Source organism: Tenrec ecaudatus, chromosome 16 (assembly GCF_050624435.1).
Source record: "Tenrec ecaudatus isolate mTenEca1 chromosome 16, mTenEca1.hap1, whole genome shotgun sequence".
Taxonomy (NCBI): Eukaryota; Metazoa; Chordata; class Mammalia; order Afrosoricida; family Tenrecidae; genus Tenrec; species Tenrec ecaudatus.
Genome location: NC_134545.1, coordinates 15,955,295 through 15,980,951, shown reverse-complemented (window position 1 = coordinate 15,980,951; position 25,657 = coordinate 15,955,295). Strand labels below are relative to the sequence as shown.

Sequence of the window (25,657 nt, the reverse complement as noted above, 5' to 3'; positions counted from 1 at the left end):
TAAAACTGGACTTCACCCTAGATAAAGAGAGACACCATTCAAGGTAGGGAACGATCAGTTGTTATTTCAGATCGCTGTACTGTGGGGAACAGAGCAGAAGGGGTAAGCCTCTTTTTCTCTTCAAAGTGCGAGGTGGCCAGGATTTCTGAGGATGAAGAGAAACAGGCGCTACCAAAACAATAGATATTGAAGACACTTTTTGCAGGGCACACATTCTACGGTGAAGCAGTCACCTCACCGTCTGAGAGTTCTTTGTCCAGGACATGGGAAACAACGGATGCCAATGATTTTGGAGCCAAACAGTCGTCCGCTCAAATCCTGGTTGTGCTACGTGCTAGCTCTATTCCCTTAACGGGTCAATAGATCCTTAATCTTCGTGGTGAGAGCAGGTAACAACGATACAGTTCTTACTAGACTAGCCAGGCCCCAGTGCTAAGCCCTTTACATATTTAATCCTCAGGGTACTCCACAGGGTGGGGGAGGGGATGCCCTGTACTGTTGAAGAAACTGAGGGACGGAGCCGGGGGGGGGGGGGGGGGAGGGGGGTGTCGGGGGGAGACGTTCGCGAGGCGCCAGCGTTTGCAAACGGAGCAGCAAGCCTGCGGAATGGAATCAAGGAATCTCGATTTGGCAGCCGGCGCCAGGATGGACGTGGACACGGCGGGAGAAGACGACAGGGCTCGAACGACGGCCAGCTTGCAGCTCACGCCCCCCGCCCCCCCTGCCCCGTTCAGGCCTGGAGGGGCAGCGAGGAAGCGCTGGGAACCGCGCGGCGGCGGCGCGGCGGCTCCCGGGAGCGAGCTAGCTTCCCAGGCCTCCCGCCGGGCATTCCCCCTCAGCGGACGGGAAGCCGGAAGTGGCGGCGGGCGTCGCGCGCGGTGACGTCACGGCGGCGCCGGCCGCGAAGGGCGGGGGAGGAGGAGGGGCGAACCGGGCTGGGGGTGGGGGGCGGCCGGCTGCACAGACTCGGGGATCCCCAGGCCTGGAGGGGGGTCTGCGCGCGGCCGGCTGGCTCTGCCCCCTGTCCGGTCCCGAGCGGGGCCTCCCTGGAGCCAGCCCGATGTGAGCGGGCCCAGCGGCGCCTGAGCGAGGAGCGGGCCCGTCGCGGAGCCGGAGGGCGGGAGGAACATGACATCGCGGAGGTGAGCGGTCCCGGGGGCCCCGGCTCGGCCCTCAGCGGGGCCCCCGCTTCGCTCGGCCCGCCCCGTCTGGGACGGGGCGCCCCGGCTGGACCCCCTTCTCGGTTTGGGGAGCAGGTTTCCTCCCACCCGCCTCGACCTCCGGGGCCTGGGGTCTGGCTCTTCCGCGCCCCCACCCCTCGGGTCCCCATTCATTTCCTGCCTCCGGGAGTTCCGGCTCGTGCACCCCGGGGATGCCCGTCAGGACCCGGGCAGGTAGAGCCGCCGGGGTCGTCGCGGACGCCCGCGGCCCGGCTCGGCGCCGCATTCCTGACCCATTGCCTCATGAGAATTGCCTCATGGTGATTCCGAAATAACCCCGCGCACTTGGGGAGGCTCCTGGGGCTGGGGCCCTGACGGTCCAACGACTCTGGGTCACGCCGCCTCCCGCGCGCCTTTGGGGACTGCACCCAGCACCCCTGATCCCCATCTATGCCTTTGCATCTCCATTCCCCCCCCCACCCCCCTGACCCCCAATGGAAAAAGTGACTATCGGCAGCTATTAGAAGTATTTCCGCCCTCTGCGATCTTCGCTTTGGGAGATGGGGAGAAAAGGACGCTCGGTCAAGTTATTTAATCCGTCCCCCCACCCCAGTCATCTTAAAAATCAGGTAACTTGAGTCATCCTCCTTTCACCGACGTGGAAGATGAGCCTTAGAGTTAAGGTGCTGGGAAATGTCAGGATCTGAATCTGTGCCTCGCTCATTCCAGGATCAGAAAGATCAGTGTGTGAATGTGATTCTGAATAGCTCACCTTGATTTAACTCTTAACTCTGAGACAAACAAGTTTAGTTCTTGACACCACCCTATGAGGCACGGGCCGGTTATCCCCATTTTACAGGTCAGTAAGCTGAGTGTCAGAAGTCTGGCAATTTGCCGAAGGCCATCCCAACTAATAAGTGGGTGGGGTCAGAATCCCCACTATTAAAACACTGGGAAGCTATGATTTTATACTGCTTGCTAATCATTTGTGAGCCTTTCATTCTGTTGTTACACAGCCCCGTGGGACCTATTGTTTTCAGATCCCCATCCTGCTCCCTGGAATTGCCACTCTTATATAATCCCACTGCCTGGACTTGTCACCCTTAGATAGTTGAAAAACAGTTTTTCCAGTTGTGTGGATGGCTCTTGGAAACACACCTGCAGATTCTTCAGTCACGGGTCTGGGGAGAAACAGGAGAGGAAGAGCAAACTCGGGCACTTGTAGAGAGTGAGTGACTTGGACAGGTCTGTTGGCAAGGGCTTACAGATCTGGGGAAGATGCCTCTCTCCAGAACAGCGGCTAGCCAGCCTCACTCAGATGGTGGAATGCTTTAGGGAGCTTTTAAATAAAACAGTTGTCTATTCTTTAATCTGTCAAATAGTCATGGAGCCTTTAGTTCCCTGTGTCTGCTCTTCCAAACAAGTAAGGGTCTGCTTAAGGAGACAAAAGAGGGTTGGAGAGGGGGAGGGGGAGAAGGGACTGGATGGTAACAGACCCTATATTGTCTAATTTACTGGGTTAGAAGCGTAGACACGTGGCCGACAGGCAAACCAGCAAGTTGTAAAGATGACACTTGGAAAAGGAGTTGATTTCTCCGCCTCCCCAGCCCCTGGCATTTCTCACTCACCGTGGGGCCTTATTTCGGATGGTTTTTCAAATTTATAAGCCGGCTTTATTATTTGATCCGTTTTCAGGTGTGCTTGACAACATAGTGTTTTGTACATATTTAAAATGTAAAATTTGGCAAGTTTTAGCGTGTTCCCAACTCCTGAAACCAGCGTGGGAATCAGTGTTGTGCAATGGACCCATCACCCTTGGGATGTGGCCTGGGGCCCCTTGTTCCCTGGTGCCTGGCTAGCCCTGGTGGCGTGCTTGGTGGTTTTATGTTGGGCTGCTTCCTGCAAAGTTAGCAGTTTGAAACCACCAGCCACTCCCTGGGAAAAAGATGAAGCTTTCTATTCCTGTAAAGAGTTACAGTCTCAGAAACCCATGGGGGCAGGTCCATGTCTACCTTGTCCGGTAGGGTCACTAAGAGTCGGCATCGACTTGATGGCAGTGGGTTTTGTTGTTCTCAGGTAACCACTGTTCTCTTTTCTGTCATAATATGTAAATGTGCATTTCCTAGGATCTCCTATAAATGGACATTTATATATGTACGTATGCATCCACATAGGCCATCGTTTTAAAATTTTGACTTAACTTTATGCTCAACAGTATTATGACATCATCCGTGCTGCCGTGTGTGTCAATAGGGCATTCCGTCTCTTATTTTAGGCAGTTCCTTTTGATTGATGAGTAATATTTCCCCAGGTAGTCTCTTCCCTGTCAATGGACGTTTGGGTTGTTTCTAGTTTTTAACAATCGCAAATAACTTCCGAACATTCCCATACAAATGTTTGGAGGTCAGTTGACCAAGTATCATATTATATTATGGTTTGATTGGCCCTAAGCAAGTTTACAATCATCTCTGTCTGATATTAAAGCTGTTCTAGCCCGTCACCCGTGAAAAAACAAAAACAAATGTTTGGAGGGCCATGTGCTTTCATTTTTATTTTAGGCAAATTGCCTAAGTGTGGCTGAAGTAGTTAGCGGGCATAGAGTTCACTTCCTCAGAAAAGGCTAATCTGTTTTCCAGAGCGGGCGTACCGTTTCCATTCCCACCAGCAATATATGAAAGCTTCTGTTTCTTCCACATTCCTTGCCGACATTTGGAATGGGCTGTCTGTCTGCTTCTTGATGGATTCACATCAACAGCAGTCCAACTCCCTCCCATCAAGTCCCCTGGGACTTATAGAGACCCTATAGGGCAGAGTAGAGCTGCCCCTGTGTGTTTCTGAGGCTGTTGATCTTTAAAGGAAGAGAAAGACTTTCTGTCTTGGAGGAGCTGGTGGATTGGAACTGCTGACCTTGCAGTTAGCAGCCTGACGTGTAACCAACCCACTATGCCACCAAGGCTCCTTTTTAAGGCTTACATTCATGGAAACCCTATGGGGCTGCTCTGCCTTCTCCTCTAGAGTCTTTGAATTGGGGTCTATGGAAACCCGTTTTTATATCGTGGGTGAGGTATCTGTTCCAATCGTTCCCTTTTTTTTTTTTTTTTAAATAGGTGGTTTTCTTACTAGTGTGTTTTGAGAGTTCTTTATTCCGTGGTGGTGGTTGTGCTGTTGAGCTGAAACTGACTCACGGCAACCCTGTCTGACAGAGAAATGCCCCCTGGGGTCTCTCAGGCTCCCCCTTAGTGCTACTTGGCAAACAGTGGAGTCTGACTCCTGAGCCACCCTCTTGCAAAGCTTCATAAACCGTGGGGTCGCGAAAACCTGGCGGCAGTAAAAGGTTTCTGACTGTTCAGCGACCCAAACCGAATGATCCGAGTCAAATGCGTAAGGAATCCAAGGGGTGTCTGGCAGGACTTGCCCGCGTGGCACACAGCTCGGGCGAAAAGGGGCCCAGGGTGGAAACAGTGGAAGAAGCCCTGCCCTTATAGCACAGAGTAGAACTGCCGCACCAGGCCTTCCAAGGGTGTCGTCTTTACGAGACCACGTTGCCAGGCCTTTGCTCTTGTATTTAACCGTTTCAGTTGGCAGCCTGGTGCTTAGCCATTGCACCAGGCATTGGAATTTGCGAGCTCTCAGTGTGCGGATTCCTCTGGGGAAACAGGCCCTGATTTTCCAGCAGCATAACGGGCAGTAGTCGCCCTGCATTTAGATTCTGAGCGTGCTGGGCGGCCCCGCTCCGGCACCGCTGCTGAGAGTCTCCCAGTGTCCCCCCCTACATACTCACATGGGGCACCTTGCACCCTTGCTTGTGTCCCTCCGACAGGTAGGCAGCAGGACGAGCTGCAAGGGGAAGACAAATGAGCTTGCTCTCGGCCTCCAGACTTTGGGTTTATCTCTTGCCCGACAAGGACATTTTGTCCCAGGCTCTCCCCAGTGGCCATGTTTGTTTATCCCCTCTGGGAGTAAATAAACCCTCCTTGCCGAAAAAGAACAGTTCCATGACTGTCCAGTGGGAACGGAGATGTCTCCTGTGTGGAACGTCTGGAATTAATGTCAGGCCCATGGGCTGAGTGGCCCAAGGTTTCTTTCCTTCAGCGTTTTGAACGCTCGGTGCTGAGACCATGACAGTGTCCGCTCAAGAGTCTGCAGAGGCAGAGCTGGACTCCTGGTTTGGAGCGGGACTCCGCTGGCCTTGGTGTGCTTGCATAGGCAGCTCGGGGAACAGTAGGGGGAACTGTGCTGACCTCTGCTTTCCCACACTGCATTTCGCCTCCAGGGCTGATGTTTTTAAGGGACGGAGCAACCAATGCCTGTACCAACGCTTGCTTGGCTGACTGGTGGGAGTTGTGGACAGCTGTCTTGGGTTCGAGACCTGTGAAATGGATCCAAACACCTGAAGTGCAGTCCTGGGTGCGACTGGTTCACATTTTGGAGGGTTGTGTGCCTTTAGCACACGCGGACGGGAGGGTCCTTGGTAAGGTTGAAGTCTGAAGGGACTGCCCATGTTTGCAAAGAGCCCTGGGGGCAGGAGTTAGAGATGTGTTTCGGAGCCCTGCTGGTGTAGTGCGTGCCCTTTTGGGCTGCTAAGTGTGAGGTCACTAGCTCAAAACTACAGCTGCTCTGCAGGACAAAGAAGAGGCTCTATTCCTGGGAAGAGTTACAGCCCCGCAGACCCACCGGGGCAGTTCTGCCCTGTCCTGTAGGGTCGCTATGAGTCGGCACCAACTTAATAGCAGTGAGAGAGTTTGAGACTCCTCCTTTGGCACCACCAAATGAGCTTGAGAAAGGCAGTGACAAACGGAAATGGAGCCATAGAGAAATCTCAACCTTGCTCTTTCTTTGTGTGTGTGTGAATTGTTGTTAGCTGCTTTTGAGTTGGCTCCCCGGTCATGGTGACTCCATACACAGTGGTAGAGGACATCGTGATTCAAACAGTTTTCCTTGGCCCACTTTTTAGCAGTAAATCAACAGGCTTTTCTTCCTAGCCTTAGTCTGGAAGCTCCATTGAAAGCAGTCCGTGAGCCTCCACTGGCAGATAGTTTGAAGCGCATTGGCTGAGAGTTGAACTTGGGTCTTCCACACGGAAGGCAAGCATGTTACCATTACTTGCATTCTCTCTGTGTGTGGACACATACACATGTGTATAAATACACGCACGGATACATATGAGGGTAAGTCAAAAAGTATTCTTACAAAAATGACAGCAACTTTCATTAAAATATCAAAATGTGAAGCCCTGGAACAACCCAGGAGGGCTGCGGAAGCAAATTACCTGTCCTGGATGATGGGTTACGCAGCAAAAGTTTTTAATTCCTAGGGGCCACTAGAAGCTCTGGGGACAGTGGTTACGAGTTGGGCTACTAACAGAAAGGTCAGCAGTTCGAAACCACCAGCTACTCATGGGAGGACGGCCGGGCTTTCTACTCCCAGAGCCTCGAAAACCCACAGGGGCAGTTTCATCTTGTCCTGTAGGTTTTCTGTGAGTCGGCATCGACTCGATGGCAGTGAATTTGGAGGGAGCCACTGAGTCTCTTTCTTTTTTTTTTTCCTGCAAAGGGTGGTGAGTAGTTGGCCGAATCAGTTTGGAGCGCTCTGATCTAGATCTGTTCACTTCTGCACGCGGTGTTTCCGACTCTCTTCCCTTTCCCTGACGTGGTGCACACTCTTTGATTTTCACCATTTTTCAAATGGCAGTTTGGGCCTCCCCAAAGGACTCACATCTCGTTCCTTTTCAGTGTCCTCTGAGTTTGGGGAACAAAAAGAAGTCCGGAGGGACCAGATCAGACCTGGAGGGTGGGTGGGGGAGGGTTTATCCGTGAAACTCTCTCAAGGGCAGTCTGTTACCCTGGGAGAATGAGCAGGTGCTTTGTCGCGATGGGCAGATATTGTGCCTCTGTGCACCTCCCCTGGCCTCTTTCTCACCAAGGCATGTCTCAGTTCTCTTCAAACTTGTGCACAGTAAACCCCACGGCCATCATTGGACCCTTTGGGAAAATCTATCAGGATGGCGCTTCGGGGTGCCTTAAATACAATCGCCATCGCATTCTGAGCCGTGAATTTAAGTGGTTCAGCAGATCCCCTCAGAATAAACGGTTTTGATTGGACCTGTTTTTGTAGGCAGCCTCGTGAGACTAAGACTAGCGCGTTCCTTGTCTGCTGTCATCCACCGATCGCAGAGACATGCTTAAACATGTTTCCTTGAGAATAAACCTGTGCGCACATGCACTGGGATCCACGGAGCCGTCCTTTCTGACTTAGCCTCGTGTACAACAACCAGAAAACCAACTCACTACCATGGAGTAAATGCTGATTCACTGTGACCTGATTGGTTGGACAGAGGAAAACTACCCCTTTGGGTTTCTGAGACTCTTAGACCTTCACCAGCGTAGACAGCCTTGTCTTTTCGCCCATGGAGCGCCTGGCCTGGTGGGTTTGAACCACTGACCTCGTAATGAGCAGCTCAGTGCATAGCTCACCACACCACCAAAGCTTTTCTAGAAGTACATGCATTAAAAAAAATCTCACTGCCATCAAGTCAACTCTGACTCATAGCCACCCGGTAGGACCCAATAGGTGGTTCTTAACCTTCCTCATGCCGTGACCCTTTCAGAGTTCCTTATTATTTTCATGGTTATTTCATCACTGTCATTTTGGTACTATTATGACTCGGGTGAGCCCTGTGAAAGGGTCGTTCAGCTCCCAAAGGGGTCGCGACCCACAGGTTGAGAACCACTGCTATAGGACAAGGTGGAACTGCCTCCTGGGAGTTTCTGAGATGGTCACTCTGTACAGGAGTAGAAAGCCTCATCTTTCTCCAACGGAGCGGCTGGCGGTTTCCAGCTACTGACCTTTCAGCCACCACTCTAACACGAAACCGCTCTACCACCAGGGCTCCTTGTGCATGTATGCCTTTTTTTTTTTTTTTAATGAATGGCCTTTAGACTTTATTATTTCTTTCTTTCCATTGACCTTCTCTAGTGAAACATCTCTCCCTCCATTCAAGAACGTGTTGCCTGGTGCCTGCTATGCGCTTGGCACTGTGCTAGGCGCCAGGAGTTTCATGTGGTAGGTAACGGCAGGGAGACGGCTGAGATGGGAAGTAGGTTCTTTTTTGGAAGTAGGTTCTTGAGGTGTTGGGCAGACTGCAGCGCTGGGGCAGGGAGGCAGGAGAACAACAAACCACATCAAGGGATTTGCACATTGCGTGGACCCCGGCGTGTCCTCTCAGAGCACAGAGAGGACTTAGAGAAGGCTGTGAACAGGGGAGTGGCATGAGCTGATCTATTTTAAAAATATCCCTCTGGCTGCTGTGTGAGAGGAGGCAAGAGGGGACGCAGGGAGGTCACACCAGCGATGAGCGATGAGAAGACTCTGGAGGTAGTGGAAGGCCTGTTGCTGTGGAAGCAACCTCCTGGGATTGCCCTGTCATCAGAGCAGCGATGCTGACCCACGGGCGCCAGGAGAAGGTAGTGACAGATTCAGCCGGCGTGCCCTGCCATTAGCAAACTGCTCGGACAACATTTCCCCCAGCCAGCCTTCTCAGACGTCAAGGCTTGTCTTTATTGACTGCCTCGACTCCTGACTTACACTGTTCCTAGAGCAGATTAAAATTCAATTAGAAGACAGGAGTAGTCTTGTATTCCGCAGAAAGTACCCAACGATAAACCTCCCCAAGGACAAGGATACGGATTTATTTTGTTAGTTTTTCTGAAGGAGCAGGTGAGAGAGATACACTTGCTGTCTGTTTATCCAGGCAAGAAACTGGGAATGAGACGTTGGATCCTTAGTCAAATACCTTTCTTAGCAGCAGCAGCCTGGAGCAAAAGTTCCTGAAATAACCGACCTGCTTATCCATTGCCCCACATCAATGCGGGAAGGGGGATACAGACATGCAGCGAAACCTTCAGCAGCATTGCATTTTCTCTGGGGTGTGTCAGCATTTTTTCTTTTTTAAAATCACTTGACACAAATCAGTTCCTAGCTCCAGAATCTGCATTCACATACAAGGGCGTTTGATTTCTCCTCTGAGTTTATGACCTCCCTTGTAGTGGGGACCCGGCCTTCTGCTGCTTCCGGCCCACTCCGGGCAGGACTCCCCTCTGCTTAGGCAGTGATCTGAGGCTGGCGCCGCGTGGGAAAGGCGCCCAGTGGTGGGGTGATGATGCACCCGTCCGCTGCAAGCCAGGAAGGTTGATGGTTTGGAAAGACCTGATCTCCCCCTTTTATTTAAATAGAGCCTTTCCCATTACATTCAGCGAATCAAGAAGCTTCACCATTATAGGTGTTTGTTTTACTATTTTATTTTTTAATAGACACCAAAGTTTATTCGTGGTCACTAGGGTCGGTATAGAGAAAGCGGAGGTGGTGGTAGTGGAGGGTAGGGGTGATGGGAAAATTGTACAGATCATGGAATGGTATGCTTGCAAACAGCTTCTTGTCATTGTACTCAGTAAGGCCTACACCTGTAAGGAACTGAACAGGCAAAAGTGTGGTAGGTATACAAAGTCTGTGGGAAACTTCCATTATTTTCAGATGTATTTGCAGTCATTGCTGGGGCTATTTCTTACTGCTGATTTTGCCGGGCTGCTCTTCCACCTGCACAGCCAGGAGCAGGGCCTTCCTGAAGCCTTGCAGGGCTGAGAGGTACTTGGTAAGGGTGGCGAGGGAGGATGCTGCTTTGTTCTCAATGGCCTCCAGGTCACAGTCAAGCTGCGTGGTCATCTCGGGAGAGCTTCAGTCAGGTTGGCCCTTGCTTTGAGCCGAACATGTGCGAGGAGTCTCGGGCAGAAGAGACCGCTGGGAGTGCCGGCTAAGAGGTGCTGTTCTCTGGCCCAGGTGTTTGTTTTAATGGACTAACCTCCACTGAATGGGAGAAAGATGAGGCTTTTTACTCCCGTAAAGATTTGACAGTCTGAGAAATCCGCAGGGCCAGTTCTACTCTGTCCTATAGCGTCGCTGTGAGTCAGAATTGACTCGATGGCGGAATTGCCCCCTTCTGGTTCTGGAAATCTTATGGGGAAGCGCTGCTCTGTCCCAGAGGGTCACTTAGGAGTGAGTCGGCGGCGGGGACTTGCATGTGAGTGTGTGTGTGTATGTGTGTTCATTGGTCTCTGTGAGATGGTGAGTTCCTCCCCACCTAGGCCATCTTGGAACAGGAGCCCTGACAGAGGTCTACCTGGGCAATGTTGAGGATTCACTGCCAGACCCCCACAATAAAGTGAACCCCACACTTTTTAAAATGTTTCCGAGTGCACCATACCGTAGGTAGTCTGAAGTGTACAACAATAACAGGATGGAAGAGTTTGAAATATTGAGAGGCTTTATCAAAGGCAACACAGGGACACGAAGCGAGTACACGCTGTTGGCAAAATGGCGCCCAGGGTGGACTTGCTCAACTCGTGGTTGCCACAAACCTTCAGTTTGTACAAAGCGCAACATCTGCCCTACGCAGCGATGCAAAGCACAGTACAGCGAGGGGCGCCTGTAATGGAGCTTGCTCACACAACGTACTGCCCTCCCTCCCCAACTTATTAAAATACATATGTTGGTTTTTTAAAAATCATTTTATGGGGGGCTCGTACAACTCTTCTCACCGTCCATCCACCCATTGTGTCAAGCGCATTTGTACATTTGTTCAAATGCATAATGTTATCAAGATGCATCTCCGTTACCGGTTTTGGTTTTTGTTTCCATTGACTAACTCCTACAGTTCGGGAGAAAGAGGAGGCTTTCTACTCCCATAAACATTTACTGTCTGAGAAACCCAGTGCTGCCGCGGGGCCAGCCCTACAACGTCCACTAGTTGAGATGGCAGTGGGTAACCCTCCTGAAAGGAGTCCTGGTGGCCGAGTGGGTGATGTATTGGGCTGCTAACCGCAAACTCAGCCATTTGAGCCCACCAGTTACTCGGTGGGAGAAAGAGCCTTTCCACTCCCATAGAGATCGCCAGCCAGGCTTTCCACTCCCATAAAGATCGACAGCTGGAGGTGGTGTCTCTGCTCCGTCCTATAGGGTCGCTGTGAGTTAGAATGGACTCCTTGGCAGGGAGGGTCTGTTTTCCCTTTCTGGGAACTCCTAGTGGCATTCGTGCTGTTTGGAGTGAGAGACGTGGGCTGGGTTTTATTTATTTATTTTGGTGGTGGTGGTGGTTTTCCATTTTGTTAGTACCCAGCATTACAAGTGTTTATATTCGTTGAGGCCAGCCCTAGAAGTAGATGTCCCGTGAATCTCGCTGCTGTGTCCCTCCCTTCCTAAGCTCTCCGGAGCTGTCTGGACTCCAACGGAGGCTCATTTGTGGATAAGCCTGCTGCAAATCCCACAATTACCTGCACTTGAAAACAAAGGACCTCCCCACTCCCCCAGGGACGAAGAATAGAAATGGGAGTGAAGGAAGACAACGGTGTACAATGGTGTAAGATACGAAATAACAATAATAAGATATCAAGTGTTCATGGAGGTGGGAGGGTGGGGGAGGGAGAGGAGGTGAAGCCAAGGGCTCAAGTAGAAAGAAAACGTTTTGAAAATGATGATGGTAAAGCAGATATTTAGGGCTCCAGTGGAGGGCAAATGTTTTGAGAATGATGATGGCAACAAATGTACATATGTGCTTGACACAATGGATGGATGTATGGATTGTGATAAGAATTGTACGAGCCCCCAATAAAATGATTTTAAAAAGAAAAAGAAAATGATGGCAACGTATGTACAAATGTGCTCACTATCATTGAATTTTGGATTGTTGGAAGATCTGTAAGAGCCCCTAAATAAAATGATTAATAAAACAAACAGACAAACAAACAAACCAAAAACACTGCCATGGAGTCGATGCTACCCGCTAGCAAGCAACTCGTTAAACTGCCCCCTGGGAGTTTCCAAGACTGTAAGGGCAGAAAGCCCTCAGGAGTGGCTGCTGGTTTGGAACCTCTGACCTTGCAGCTCGCAGCCCAACGATTAATCACTGCACCACCAGGGCACCCGCGCTGGAAAACAAGTCTTAAAAATGTAACTGGCCAAAATGGTTTGGGGTAGATATCAATCTTTTTTTTTTTTTTGATATCAATCTTTTTTGGTAAAATAGCTAATAGAGAAGAATTTAGACCATAGACACTCCCCACCCCTAAACTTATATGGTCCACTGTCCCCTTTACAGGTTAAAAAAAAAATTACTCAGAGACTCCCTGGCCATTAAAACTTTTGTCCTATCATCCAGGATGAAGTGGGCACATCTTGCTTTTTCAGCCCCCTTTCAGTTCAGCATGCCCCTCCTCCCCCAACAGGGCAGTATCTCACCCCCTTGGGAAACTCTGGTTTAGAGACCCTATTAAGCTTTGCTAGATGGTTCCCTCGGAAGCTGTACTTGGTAATTACATGCTGTTTGCGCTAATAGTCAGCCAGGCCCTGGGCCAGTGGAAGTTTCTGAAAAGGCAGTGCCCATAAATTATAGATGTCAGACTGGCCTATGTGAAGCTCCCTAATTATGCACAGGTCGTGTCCCTATCCTGCGATCTCTAAGAGATCTCTAAGACGGCTGAGATAGTGGCAGTGACAGGGATGCTTGCTAAGCCTTTACTCTGCCCCAGCTCTGTGTGAAACGCTGCTTAGTAAGTTTCCCGTGGAAACACTGCCCTGAACACCGTCACTCTTAATAATTCCATCGGTGTAATTATAAGTTGTAAATGCCGTCATCTGGCTTATTCAATTAAGCAAAGGTGAGGGGGACCACCTGCCTGCCTTGCTCCTGTTGCTCATCCACTTGATGAGGTCTCTGGTCTTTACCTGGCTTCCCCCGCCAGAGGCAGTGTGACGGTTTCCGGCCGGAGACGGTGCCAGCCAGAGCCAGCATCAGTCTCAGTGGGCTAAGTTATGGAAGTGTTATTTCTTTACAATACGCCAGGATGAGGACACCTGGCTACATTCGGAAGCTGACTGGATTCAGAGTCTCACATTAGACCTTTAAAAATTTTTTTTATTTAGACCTTTTAATAATATATAGTTTTAGAAATCAATAGCAAGTGAAATGGTTAAACACTTAGATTCTCGAGTTTGCTCTGCATAAGGGCTCACGACAGACATTCAGCACAAGAAGCCATGATTTAAACCGGCCCTAATGTTTCATAAAGAGCCCTGGTGGTGGAGGGGTTATGCACTGAGCTGCGATCGCCTGGTCGGCGGTTTGAGACCAGCAGCAGCTCCCTGGGAGAATGACTGAACTTTCCACTCTCATTAGTGGTTAGTCTCCGAAACCCGCAGGGGGCGTCGCTGTGAGTCAGCATTGACTCAGTGGCAGTGCGTATAGGACCCCTGCTGGCAGTGGCTATGCTGTGGACTGCTAACCACAAGGTCCGCAGTTTGAAACTACCGGCCATTCCTCAGGAGAAAGGTGAGGCTGCCTGCTTCCATCAAGTCCTGGAAACTCACAGGGGCAATTCTCTCCTGCCCAATAGAGTCGTGATGAGTCGGAACCAACTCTGTTTTGAGTACAGTCAGCTCGTAGGTGTCCCGGGTGGTGGGGAGGCTAAAACACTTGGTTGCTATCCAGAAAGTCAGAGGTTACCCAGTAGCGACCTCTTTAAGCTTATAGGCTTCTGCAACCATGTACAGAGGGGACAGTTGTTCTCTGTCCTATTCCACAGCAGCAAGACAGCCAGATTCAGGGTGAGGGCCGGACAACTCAGGACTTACATTTTCCCGGAATTGAGGTCTATGCTCTTGAAGGTAATGCTGGTAATTTAAGGGTATGGGTGTATCCAAAAATCTAAAAACATTATTTTTGCCTTTTTATTTGGAACCCCAGAGAAAGCTTAAGGAGCCCAAGTGGGGCTGCTGGGTAATCGTTGGGTTGCTTGAATGCAGGGTCGGTGGTTCAAACCCACAAACTGTGCCTCAGGAGCAAGCTAAGGCTGGTCTGTTCTCAGTAAAGATTTACAAAGCCTCGGAAACCTTCCTAGGGTCCCGCTGAGTTGGAATTGATTTGATGGCGACGGGTCAGAGAAAATTTGTGGAGAAAGATTTGGTAACTTAGAGAAAAATTGCAAGAATAAGAATAGTTGAAAGAGTGTAAGTAGAAGTACAGTTTATTCAGAATCATCTGAAGATTTTATCCCCTTTGTGTTAATAGTTTAATAGTTTCTATGCACACATACATACTAGGTTTTTAAAAGTTTGTGGAAAACTTTCATGATCATTTTAATCTCTGAATTCCATTTCCCCCTCACTTTTTGAAGCCCCCTCTTACCTATTTTACAATACTTTTTCCGGAATCATCTGAGAAGTTCACGGTCTGTTGGCCTCTAAATACTTGACTGTGTATTTTGAAGAATAAAGTTACTCTCTTTAATTCTTGTTACTATTAATAACAGTCCTGTGTTCCAGTTGTGTCCAGTGACCTGATAATGCCCTTTAGAGTGCTTGCTTTGTTCTTTTGCCTCCAGAACAGGGCCCAGTTGTGCTTGGCTGTTGGATCTCTTTCATTTGGAGAATTTTTTACAGCCTTTGTCTTTTATGACAGCGACTGCTTTTCCAGAGAAACAACTCCCCCATCTCTCCCCCCTATTGCAATAGAAATATTTTCATTTTGGATCTGTCTGGTTTTTGGTCACTCGGTCAAGAGTCGGTTGGATTTTTCCACTACAGAAGAGTGCTTTTTATAATAAGCAACCGATGGGAGACAGGCGGTGTTAAGACCATCCGTCTTCTCTCTGAAGTTCATCCTAGGTTTAACATCCACGATGGCTCTTGCCTCAGGCAATTTATACCCCCCCCCCAATACTTTTTATTGTAAAGCAGGTTTAAGGAGCCCACGGGATGTGGTGGTTACCCATTGGGCTACCGGCCTCAAGCTCAGCATTTCGAAACCACCAGCCACTCCGTGGGAGACAGACGCTTTACAGTTTGGGAAACACAAGGGCAGTTCTGCCCTGCCCTATAGGGTTGCTGGAATGCAGAATCCTCTTGGTGGCAGTGAGTTTTGGAGGTGGTTTGCCTACCAGTGTTTTTGTTTTCTCGTTTTTCATTTAGCAATTTAAAACAACCTATCAAACCTCCTAGTGGCCTTAGCCAATCGTGGTTACACGTTGGGCTGTTAATTACAAGGTCAGCAGTTTGAAATCGCCAGCTGCTCTGAGGGAGAACTGTGGCAGGACTTTACTCCCATAAAGAGTTACAGTCTTGGAAACACACAGGGAAGGAAGTTTTACCTTGTCCTGTATGGTGACTGTGAATCCGCATTGAGTCGATGGCACTGAGTTTTGGTTGTCCGTTGCGTCTCAGAAACTTTTATTTATTTTAAAAAAGTTTGGTTGAGCTATAATCAGCTTACCATATGATTTACTAGTTCAGTCATATTCCAAAATGGTTTGTGCATTTGTCACCATAACCAGCTGGGAACATTGCCTATTTTCTTGTCCCTATTGCTGTTGACTTCCTGTTTCCCCCAACCTCCCCTTCCGCGTAAGTACGAATCTCATTTCAGAAACTTTTAAAGCTGCGATTTCATTTTGTATTGTGATAGTGTTAGATCTCTCTGGAGATAAGAGTTGTACCTCGGTCCTTGGCTCCACGCGAGAAAGAATTCACGCCGAAGCCTGGTTCGTGATCCAAGTGAGTTTTATGAGAGTTAGAAGAAGTTTCAGATTTACACGGCACTCATAGGACTCCTCCCGACCATGCAGCCTGGAGAGGGCTGCTCAGCATCAGGCAAAGTTCTCTCTCTCCCTCTCGACTCTGGGCTCCTGCCTTTTCAAGGATTCCTTGGGGAGGCGTGGTGGCCGACCCCTGACCGACCCCATTGGTTGAATTGAATTCACCTGGCCCAGGTGGGCCAATCCATGTTTAGCGCTCACCCATGCCTACTGGCGGGAAACCTGAGCCTCTGAGCATGTGCAGTGTAGCACTCCTTGTTCCGTGCTTGGCTCTCTGGGCACGCTTTAATGGACATCCTTTAGCCCTGCGCCAGTCTGCCTAACAATAGCTTAACACAAAAAACAAAAACAGATACCGGAGTGCTTTTTACCACGTACTTGGAAATGTTTCTTTCCAAGGTGAATTGTCCATTGGGAGGTGGGAAGGAGCGCCAGGCTGCTCCTCCTTTTCCATTCAAGTCATTTGGAAGGGAAGGAGAATCTAGTGTTGGACACCTGCCTGCTCTTGCTAGCTGAGTGTATGTCGTGTTCAGAAAAGTCCAACTCAGATCGGTAACTGAAAACCCATTTCTTTAAAGCAGTGGTTCTCAGCCTACCTCATGCCACAACCCTTTCATACAGTTAGTTCCTCATGCTGTGGTGAGCCCCAACCATAACATTATTTTCGTTGCTACTTCATCACTGTCATTTTGCTACTGCGATGAATCGGGTGGTCCCTGTGAAAGGGTCCTTCGACCCCCAAAGGGGTCGCCAACCACAGGTTGAGAACTGCTGCCTTAAAGAAAAGTGTGTTCAGTTATGTTGGTTTACTGAAGGGAAAAGCAAATCCAGGACCTGTGGTTTTTGTTAACGGTTCTTTCTGATGCTGAAGTTGACAACACATACTTGACATTCTAGGGACTTGGACCTGTGTTGGATGGCCACTGAGCTCTGCAGAGCCGTTCTGACCTTGATCTTCTGCGGCTACATTGCCCCGTGCTAGAACTTCACCGCACTGGCAGGGTGAATACGAAATTCCACCGCTTTAAATGAGCCTGTTGACGGGTTAGGTAGCGTGGCCAACCTCAGCTGGTTTTTGTGTAGAAAGGACTGGTGAAGTAGCCAAGCCCCACCATCTAACCTATATGCTAACACTATCATCACCAATCCCTGCGAGTAGATGCAGACGTCTCCTCTCTGATAGTAACCAAGTTCAGACAAAGTCCAGTGTGTCCAAATGGACCGAGGAGGCATTGGGGTAAGCTTCTGACTTGTGTACAGGTGTCCTTTATATTTGATTTTTATTAAATTTACTAATTCTTATTAAAATTATCATAGCATCAGAGAGGTGGGGGGAAGAAAATCTCTTCTGTACCACAAATCGGGAATAAGAATTGACCGGCTTCTCGAAACAGCTTTTTTGACCCCAAAAAGAGCTGGTAGGGCCAATTGGAAGAGGAACTTTGCCAGCTGGTGGCTGTGCCCCTTGTGTGCCCACAAGAAAGTAGGGTCCATCTTTGACAGTATCCCGCTGATACGGGACATGGGAGAGAGCCGTGATGGAGCTTACGGAGTCCTTCCTTCTCCAAATACTTATCAAGGAATTGCTGCGTTGGCTTGGTTCCTAGTGGCCAGTGGACACAGTGGAGAAGAAATAGATCTGTTTGTCCACACGTCCACTACAAACCTTACTTTCTCTGCCATCGAGGCGATGCTGACTCACAGGGAGCCGACAGGAACATGTAGAACAAAATACGCTGACTTCCCGAAGACGGTAGCTGTTTCCCGGAGTAGAAAGCCCCATCTTTCTCCCACTAGGAGTGCCGAGTTGGTTTGAACTGTTGACCTTGTGGACTGCAGCCCAACTTGCAACCACTTGGCCACCGTGCAGACTTCTACATCCCTTCCCTGCCAACAGGGCTCTGATCTAACAGGATGCTTTTGAACTCTTTGCTCTTGTGAGGTTCTGTGGAGTAGTTCTGGCTCATAGAAACCCAGTGTAGCCCTGTGCCAGTGAGCTCAGCGTTGCCGTCCTAGGCTGCCTCGCTCACGGGGACCTCCTGATAACACATTCAAAGTATAGGAGACAAAGGCGTGCGTCCTCGCTCCTAAGGAGCGTTCTGGCTCTACTTCCTGGAAGACCATGTCTTCTGGCGGCTGGTGGAGCATTTCGTACTGGTTTATGGACATTTCCTGTAGACCCGGCTCTGGGGATACCCGTCAAATAGACAGCTGAAGAACGGACCCCTCCATTTTCTTTAAAGAGCAGCGTATTTTGTTTAAAAACAACGTAATTAGACACTGTTAACTTATACATTTAACTGTGATACTCTCTATAACATTTGTGACAATGAGCATGATCCACCCTGGGAGACACTGGGCTCAGCGTCTCTTCCGCTGCATGGTTTGTCTTTACACTTGATGCTTCCTTTCTAAGAACTACTGACTTACTTTCCAAGACTCTGCTTCTTTGTGCTGTCAAAGCCATGCTTTCAGGAGTGAAACCAATTTCCTGGGATTCCTCCTCCACTGACACATGTCTGCAGAGATAGGTATATATCACCCAGAAGTTGGAGATGAGAAGTTGGAGCTTAGAAGAATATGAACTTGGATGTGTGTTTGTCTCGCTAAATGGAGAAAAGTCAGGATAAATGGTAGGCGGCACATGCCAACGGTGTCTGTAATTTTGGTCGAGGTAATGGAAATGTATCAAAATCACGCGTCCCGTTAACCTACTGTTCTTTTTCAACACCAAGAATATCATTGTTTGGTCTTCTTCATTTTTGTGCTTGGGGGTGAGGGGTCCTCTGGAGGGGGGGTTGTTAAGGCAACTGGCTCCCGTCCTCTCCCTGATGAAGTCTTATTTCTTGGCCTGCCCTTGCTTGGCATAAGGCCTTGGGGAATGCATCGGCAGCAGCAGGAGGAGGAGGTTTGAGGTGGTGGGTGGTGGTGGTGATGGTGTGTGTGTGTGTGTGGTTTTTTTGGGGGGGCGCTGTATGTGTGTGTTTGCTCTGTTTATTTATTTTTGGTGATCTAAATGGGTTTTTATTAAGGAGAGAAGGTGATAGAGAAGAGAAAGAGAGGAGAGGAGAGGAGAAAGAGGGGAGAGAGGGGGGAGGGGGAAAGAAAGGATTGAGAGAGAGAGATGAGAGAGAGAGACCACAGCAAAAGAGGGAGGTGGTCTCTATTTTTTTTACCTGTAGGTAATTTATAAATCTGAGCATACCTTTCCAGTTAAAGCCTAGGTTCCCAAACTTGGCCGACGATTGGGATCACCTGGGGATCTGGTGAAACTACCAATCCATGGGCTTTGCCTCTTAGAGCAGTGGTTCTCAACCTGTGGGTCACGACCCCTTCACTGGGGTCACCTGATTTATCACAGCAAAATGACAGTGAAGAGGTAGCAATGAAAATAATTTTATGGTTGGCGGTGCGGGGGCGGGGGGGCGGTCACCACAACATGAGGAACTGTATGAAAGGGTCGCGGCATGAGGAAGCTTGAGAACCGCTGGTTTAGAGATTCTGATTCATTAGGTGGCAAATGGAACCCAGGGGTCTGTAATTTCACCAGCTCTGCAGGTGAGTCCAATGGCAGGCCACTTTTGGGAACTTAGGAGTTCTACTGAGGGGGTGGTGTCTCTGTAGCATTAACTTGTTCTTTATTGTTTTGGTGGGGCTATGTGGGGCTGGGGTGTGGGGTGGAGGTATGGATTTAGGCAGGCACCATTGTCCTTGGCGACTTGTGAACCCAGGCACTGTCTGGGCCCTTTATAAATAGACCTACTTGATTCTCTCAATGCTGTGGGATGGATAGCATCACTATCAAGCAACCAACCCCAACTACCCACGGCTGGGACTTGAGTCCGGGCAGTCTGACTTGTAGCGGCCGTGCTCCTGTTCAGGAGGCTTTGCCCACAGACCAATGAGCCCCGGCCTTGTTACCACTAGCTCCCCCCCCCCCTCTTTTTTTAAGCCACAAACTGAATATGCCAGAATACCTGGTCCCTACATCTGCATTTGTTACCTATGAATTGGCTTTGTTTTTTCTTCTTGGCTAAAAGCCATTCAGAACTTTAGACTTCCATGAACTGATCATGTTACCACACCAATTCGACGTCACATCACGGTGCTCTGGCAAAAGCGGTTTGATGTTTTAATTCGCCTCTGTTGGTATACAAATGCAGGGTTGATGTCAGAGGCCCATTGTGCTTTTTAAGAAGTTGTAAGTAGCTGGAAGCTCTCTTTCAGTCCCTGGCACGTTGGGGATACAGGTCAGAACCTGTGATAAGGTCTGTTTGTTTCTGTTTTATTATTTTTAATTGAAGACCTTAAGTAACCATACTGAATGCAAAAATATTGGGTACTGGAATGCTACGTATTTGTCATCTCAACGGAGGAGGTTTCCCTGGGCAAAAGCTCCTGGTCAGTGGGAGTCAGAGATCAACCAGTGTTTAATCCTTCTAATCGGAGCCTGGTGGTTTTTCTCTGAGGTAAAAAAAATAACCTCACTGACATGAAGTCACTGCCAACTCAGAATGACCCTATAGGACAGGGTAGATCTGCCCTTGTGGCTTTCCCAGACTAACTCTTTATGGGAGTAGAAAGCCCCATCTTTCTCCTGTGGAGCAGCTGGTGGTTTTGAGTGGCTGACCTTGAAGTTAACAGCCCAACCTATAACCCCTATGCCACTGTTAGCCCGGGGAGACTAGAGAAACAAATCCATAGACCCTCATCTGTACATAAGAAAGAGGGTTATATACAAGAGCAGTTGCGTATTGAGAAAACATCCCAAGTCTAGTCCAGATCAAGTCTATAAGTCCAATATTAGGCCATATGTCTGATACCAATTTCTAAAGTCCTCTTCAGACTTAGGAAATGCATGCAATGATGCCGAATGCAGGAGCATCAAGGCCAGTGGGTTGGAAGTCTTGTGGATCCAGTGGCATTGTAAGAATCGCAGTGCTGGCAGGGGTCTCCACATGGCTCTCCGGCTCCAGAGGTCCGGTTGTATCAGGGTAGGTCCGTGTGGCTTCTTCAGGTCCAGGGCTGTCATTGCTATTAGCATAGATCCATGTGTCTTGTCAGTAGAGAGTCTCAAAGGGAATGAGCAGAGAGAGCGCGAAGTGTCTCCCCCATCAAGTAGGAAATCCAGGAGTTCCCAGAATTCTCAGGAGAAGGGCATGCCCACATTGTGTTATATCTTGATTGACAGGCCAGGCTCCACCCTTCCACCCCTTCACTTATAATCCTCTAAATTACCAGATTATGTAATTACGTAATTACCACAGCCACCAAGACGCCTTTTTCTGGGGTAGTTCATTACTCAATAGAACGATGTTTAGTTCACAAAAAAAAAAAATTAAAAAAAAGAAAGAAAATGCTAAGAAGCTGCTACAGGAAAGAAAGTCATTTCAGTTCATAGGAACAGCAGGCACGTTGGTGTTTCACTGCCCCTGGGCTCTTGCTTTTCCTGATTACTTTTGATCAGGACGGTCTCGTGGAGATTGTTTTGATAGACCATGATAGTATGTAACATTTAGTCTTTATATTACCAGACACTTGGGGAACAATTTTTTTTTTCATTAAACCCCTCCCTATTCTTTCTGCAGGAGCTCTGGTGCCATAGTGGTCATGTGTTGGACAGCGATCGAGTGGTTGGCAGTTCAAAACCACCAGCCAGTCCTTATTTATTCCCATAAATATTTAATGGTCTCAGAAATGCACAGGGGTTCACTATGAATCAGCATTGACCCCAGTGAGTGAGATGCTTTCTGCATCGGGTGGTACCTCTAATCTTCCACCTTGCTCAGGCCCTAAACCCAGGAGTCATTCTTTCTTCCAGCCCCTCCTCCCCACCTCCTTCCCCTCCCTCTCCATATGAAAACCCATGAGCAAACCTTGTTTAAAACAAAACCAAATCCACTGCATCCGGTTGATTCCAGACCCTACAATAGGGTCTCCGATTTTCAAGACATCTTTTTCCCTAGGAGAGACCCGGGGCTAGTGGGGTTGAACCACCAACCTTGCAGTTAGCAGTCCAGGGCTAACCAGGCTCCTAGCAAATCCTCTTAGCAACCTTTGAAATAGTGGCCCTGGTGGCACAATGGTTAAAGCACTCGTTTGCAAATGGAAAGTCGGGGGTGGGGGGGTGGCTGCACGGGAGAAAAGACCTGGCCATCGAGTCCTCTAACTGCAAGGCCTAGGAAGCCCTGTGGGGCAGTTCTGTTTTGTCCCATGGGGTGACTGCACTGAAATCGACCCAGTGGCACATGACAAGTATAAGATGCCCCTCACTCACTCAGTGCCATCAAGTTGTTGCCAATTCATAGCGACCCTACAGGACAGGGTAGGACTGCCCCAGTGAGGTTTCGAGACTAACCGTTCACAGGAGTAGAAAGCCCCATCTTTCTCTTGAGGAGCTGCTGGTGGTTTCAAACTGCGGACCTTAGGATCGCAACCACATAACCACTCTGCTACCAGGGCCTTCAACAAATGCTCCTGAGAATAGATTGTTATCTCTACCCAAACAGCTGCCACCTCAGTCCATGGCACCGTCGTGTCTTGCCTTGGGTTGTCACGGTCTGTCGTGCTGATCCATGCGCTCACATCAGGATTAGTTAGAGCTCGAAGGCAGGTCATGCCGCGTCCTTGTCTCAAACCCTCCAGTTCTGTTCTCTAGCGCATTCAAGAAAAGCTCCCGCTCTTACATCGTCTGCGGAGCCCCTGGGTGATCTGGCCTTGCGTTACTTTGGCTGCTGGTGGGCTCCCCCGTCCTTCTCTCTGTCTCCCTCTGTGGAGCAGCCATGCCGGCTTCTCCCGCTTGCTTGAACCTTCCGAATACGGCTTCAGCTCTGTGCCCTTGATCTTGCTGATTCCTCTTAGTTTGTTATTGCCTCTCTTCTTCCAGGTCTCTGGTCAAAAGTTACCTTCTCCCAGAAGCCTTCCTCAGTCACCCTGTATAAATAGTATCTGCCTCACTCCCTGTCCCGTGTCCCTGCTTGAGCCCTCTTTGTGTAGCATTTATCATCATTTGACAGCTGATTCACACCGGAGCTCTTTGCTGTGTCTCCTTCCACTGTAGAGAGAGCTACATGAGGAAGGGACTTTATTTTGTTCACTGGGATAGGCCCCAGTGCCTTGCCGCCTTGCCAGTGAAAGGTGGTGTGTTAGTCTGGGTAGAACAGAGAAACAAATTCGCAGACACTTGCGTGTAACAAAGAGCTTTATATACAAGAGCAATTGAGAAAACATCCCAGCCCAGTCCAGATCAAGTCCGTAAGTCTGATATTAGCCCATATGTCTGATACCAATTGATAAAGCTCTCTTCAGACTCATGAAACACATGCAATGACACAGGATGCAGGGAGATCACAGGCCAGTGGGTACGAAGTCTTGTGGATCCAGTGGCATTATAAGCATCTCAGCCCTGGCAAGGGTCTCTATGTGGCTTCTCCAGCTCCTGAGGGATGGCTCTTCTCCACAGGGATGTCTCCAGAGTCAGTCTCCCGCCTCCAAGAAAGAATACCGAGTTCCCAGAATCCTCAGGAGAAGGCCATGCCCCCACACAGGCCTCACTGGCTAGGATCTGATTGACAGGCCAGACACCACCCCTTTACGCTGAATCCTCAAATTGACACCAGATTGTGTAACTACCACAGGCCGTCTCTTTGTTGGGCAAATGAACTTAGTAAGACCTTTTCAAAATTGTTTAGGGCCAACAGGTACACAACAAAACATGCACCCTTGAGCCATAGTTATGTGGACAGTGTGTGGACCATGGTGGTGATCGTGTCATGCATTCTCCCCGTCTCTGCTCCTATGGTCTCCCCACTCTTCACTTAGATTCCTTGTCTTCTCAAGTTCTTGTCTGTGCTTTTGAGTTTTTCCTGAAAAGGAACCTGGGAGGTAAGAAGTGGCCATGTCTGTTGTGCATGAAGGGTGCTGAAGCTGACACAGGTAAGCTAACTTGCCTAGGTCACAGCCAGTACGTGCGTCATCCGAGAAGGAGCTTCTCCTCAGTATGCTGTGTAGCTTCCCCCATTTTCGTTCCTTCCTGAGCCTATGATATTTATTTTATTATTTATTTTTGGTTGATTATGTATATATACCAAGGCTGGGGGGTGGTGGTGGACCAAAATAAACCGGAATTTTTTTTTTGCCAAAGCTCTGTATTCAAATTTTTTTTTTTTTTAACAAAACAACCTTATCACCTTTAAAGTACTCTCCGTCACACTTAATACATTTGTCAAATGTGCGATTCCATTCTTGGAAACCCTTTTTTCAAATTCATGTTTGGATGGCTGACAGCACCTCCCTCGTTTTTTTTTTTCTTCACCTCTTCTACATCACCAAATTGCTGTCCTTTCATGTCCCTCTTCATTCTCAGAAACAAAACGCCACACGGAGCAGTGTCAGCTGAGTAAGGTGCATGAGGCAAGAGAGACATGCTGTTTCAGAACCTCTAAATAGAAAGTTCCATTAACAGTCTGACTTGGTGGAACAAACTCCAAATGCCTTGTGAGTCAAGTTGACATTTTTGTCCATTTGGGAAGTTGATGGATGCCCACAATGAAGTCTGTCATCAGTCGATGTTTCACCTTTTTTGAAAGAAGAAACCCCTCGTATCCTTGTTTTTCCCATAGCGCTGTCCCTGTAAGCTGTGTTCAACATCACAACAGTTTTTTAAAAATATCATTTTATTGCGGGGCTTGTACAACTCTTATCACAATCCATACATACATACATTGTATGTCAAGCACATTTGTACATTTATTGCACTCCTCATTCTCAAAACATTTCCTTTCTACTTGAGCCCTTGGTATCAGCTCCTCATTTTTTTCTCCTCCCTTCCTGTTTCCTCCTCCCTCATGAACCCTTGATAATTTATGAATTATTATTTTGTCATATCTTACACTGCCCGACGTCTCTCTTCACCCACTTTACTGTTGTCCATCCCCCAGGGAGGAGGTTATATGTAGATCCTTGAAATTGGTTCCCCCTTTCCATCCCACCTTCCTTTCAGTATCGCCACTCTCACCACTGGTCCTGAGGGGTTTATTTGTCCTGAATTCCCTGTGTTTCCAGTTCCTATCTGCACCAGTGTACATCCTCTGGCTTAGCCACGTTTGTAAGGTAGAATTGGGATCATGATAGTGGGGGTAGGAGGAAGTATTTAAAAACTAGAGGAAAGTTGTGTGTTTCAACGATGCTACACGGCACCCTGACTGGCTCATCTCCTCCCCCCTACCCCTCTACAAAGGGATGTCCAGTTGCCTACAGGTGGGCCTTGGGTCCCCACCTCGCACTCTCCTTTATTCACGATGATATGACTTTTTATTATTTGGAGCTTGATACCTGATCCCCTCGACACCCTGTGATCACACAGGCCGCAACAGTGTCTACAGCATTCCCCCCCCCCACCCCCCCCGCAAGCAAAATTCTACAGCTTAAATCAGCCATCACAAAAAACGAGATTTGAGTGAAACCGCTTTTACCAAAAAATTCACTGTGATGAGAACCTTCCCAGGTGATGGCACTGGGTGCACAAACTCAGAGCAGGTTGCTCAGTGCTCGCCTAGTGGGGAAAAAATGCTTACTACAAAGCCTCTCTCCACCCAACGCAATGACAGGTTTTTTTTGTTTTGTGTGTGTGTGTGTGTGTGTGTGTGTGTGTGTATGTGTGTCCCCCTTTTGATCAGGAGTCTTTTATAGACTGGTTGATGTAAATGCTCAGTAATTGCAGTAATTGTAGCCAGGTAGCTAGTTCTGGTCTCATGACAAAGGAGGTGGGCTGTTCATGGGGGCTATTAGCCGCACATTTCCTCATCCTATTGCTGTCCACATCCATAATGCATGATTGAGGACATTGTTAAATGCTTTAAT

The 25,657-nt window shown here is 48.8% G+C and overlaps 1 protein-coding gene across 5 annotated transcripts in view; it reads left to right on the top strand.

The window, feature by feature from the left end:
- Window positions 1-923: 923 nt before the first annotated feature.
- PTPN11 (protein tyrosine phosphatase non-receptor type 11) overlaps window positions 924-25,657 on the top strand; it is an 83,826-nt gene continuing 59,092 nt past the window's right edge. For all 5 annotated transcript variants that reach the window (XM_075534399.1, XM_075534397.1, XM_075534398.1 and 2 more), the window contains exon 1: window positions 924-1,142. In XM_075534399.1, the coding sequence (XP_075390514.1) occupies window positions 1,129-1,142 (14 nt within the window). In that variant the 5' untranslated portion in view covers window positions 924-1,128. The remainder of the gene's footprint in view (window positions 1,143-25,657) is intronic.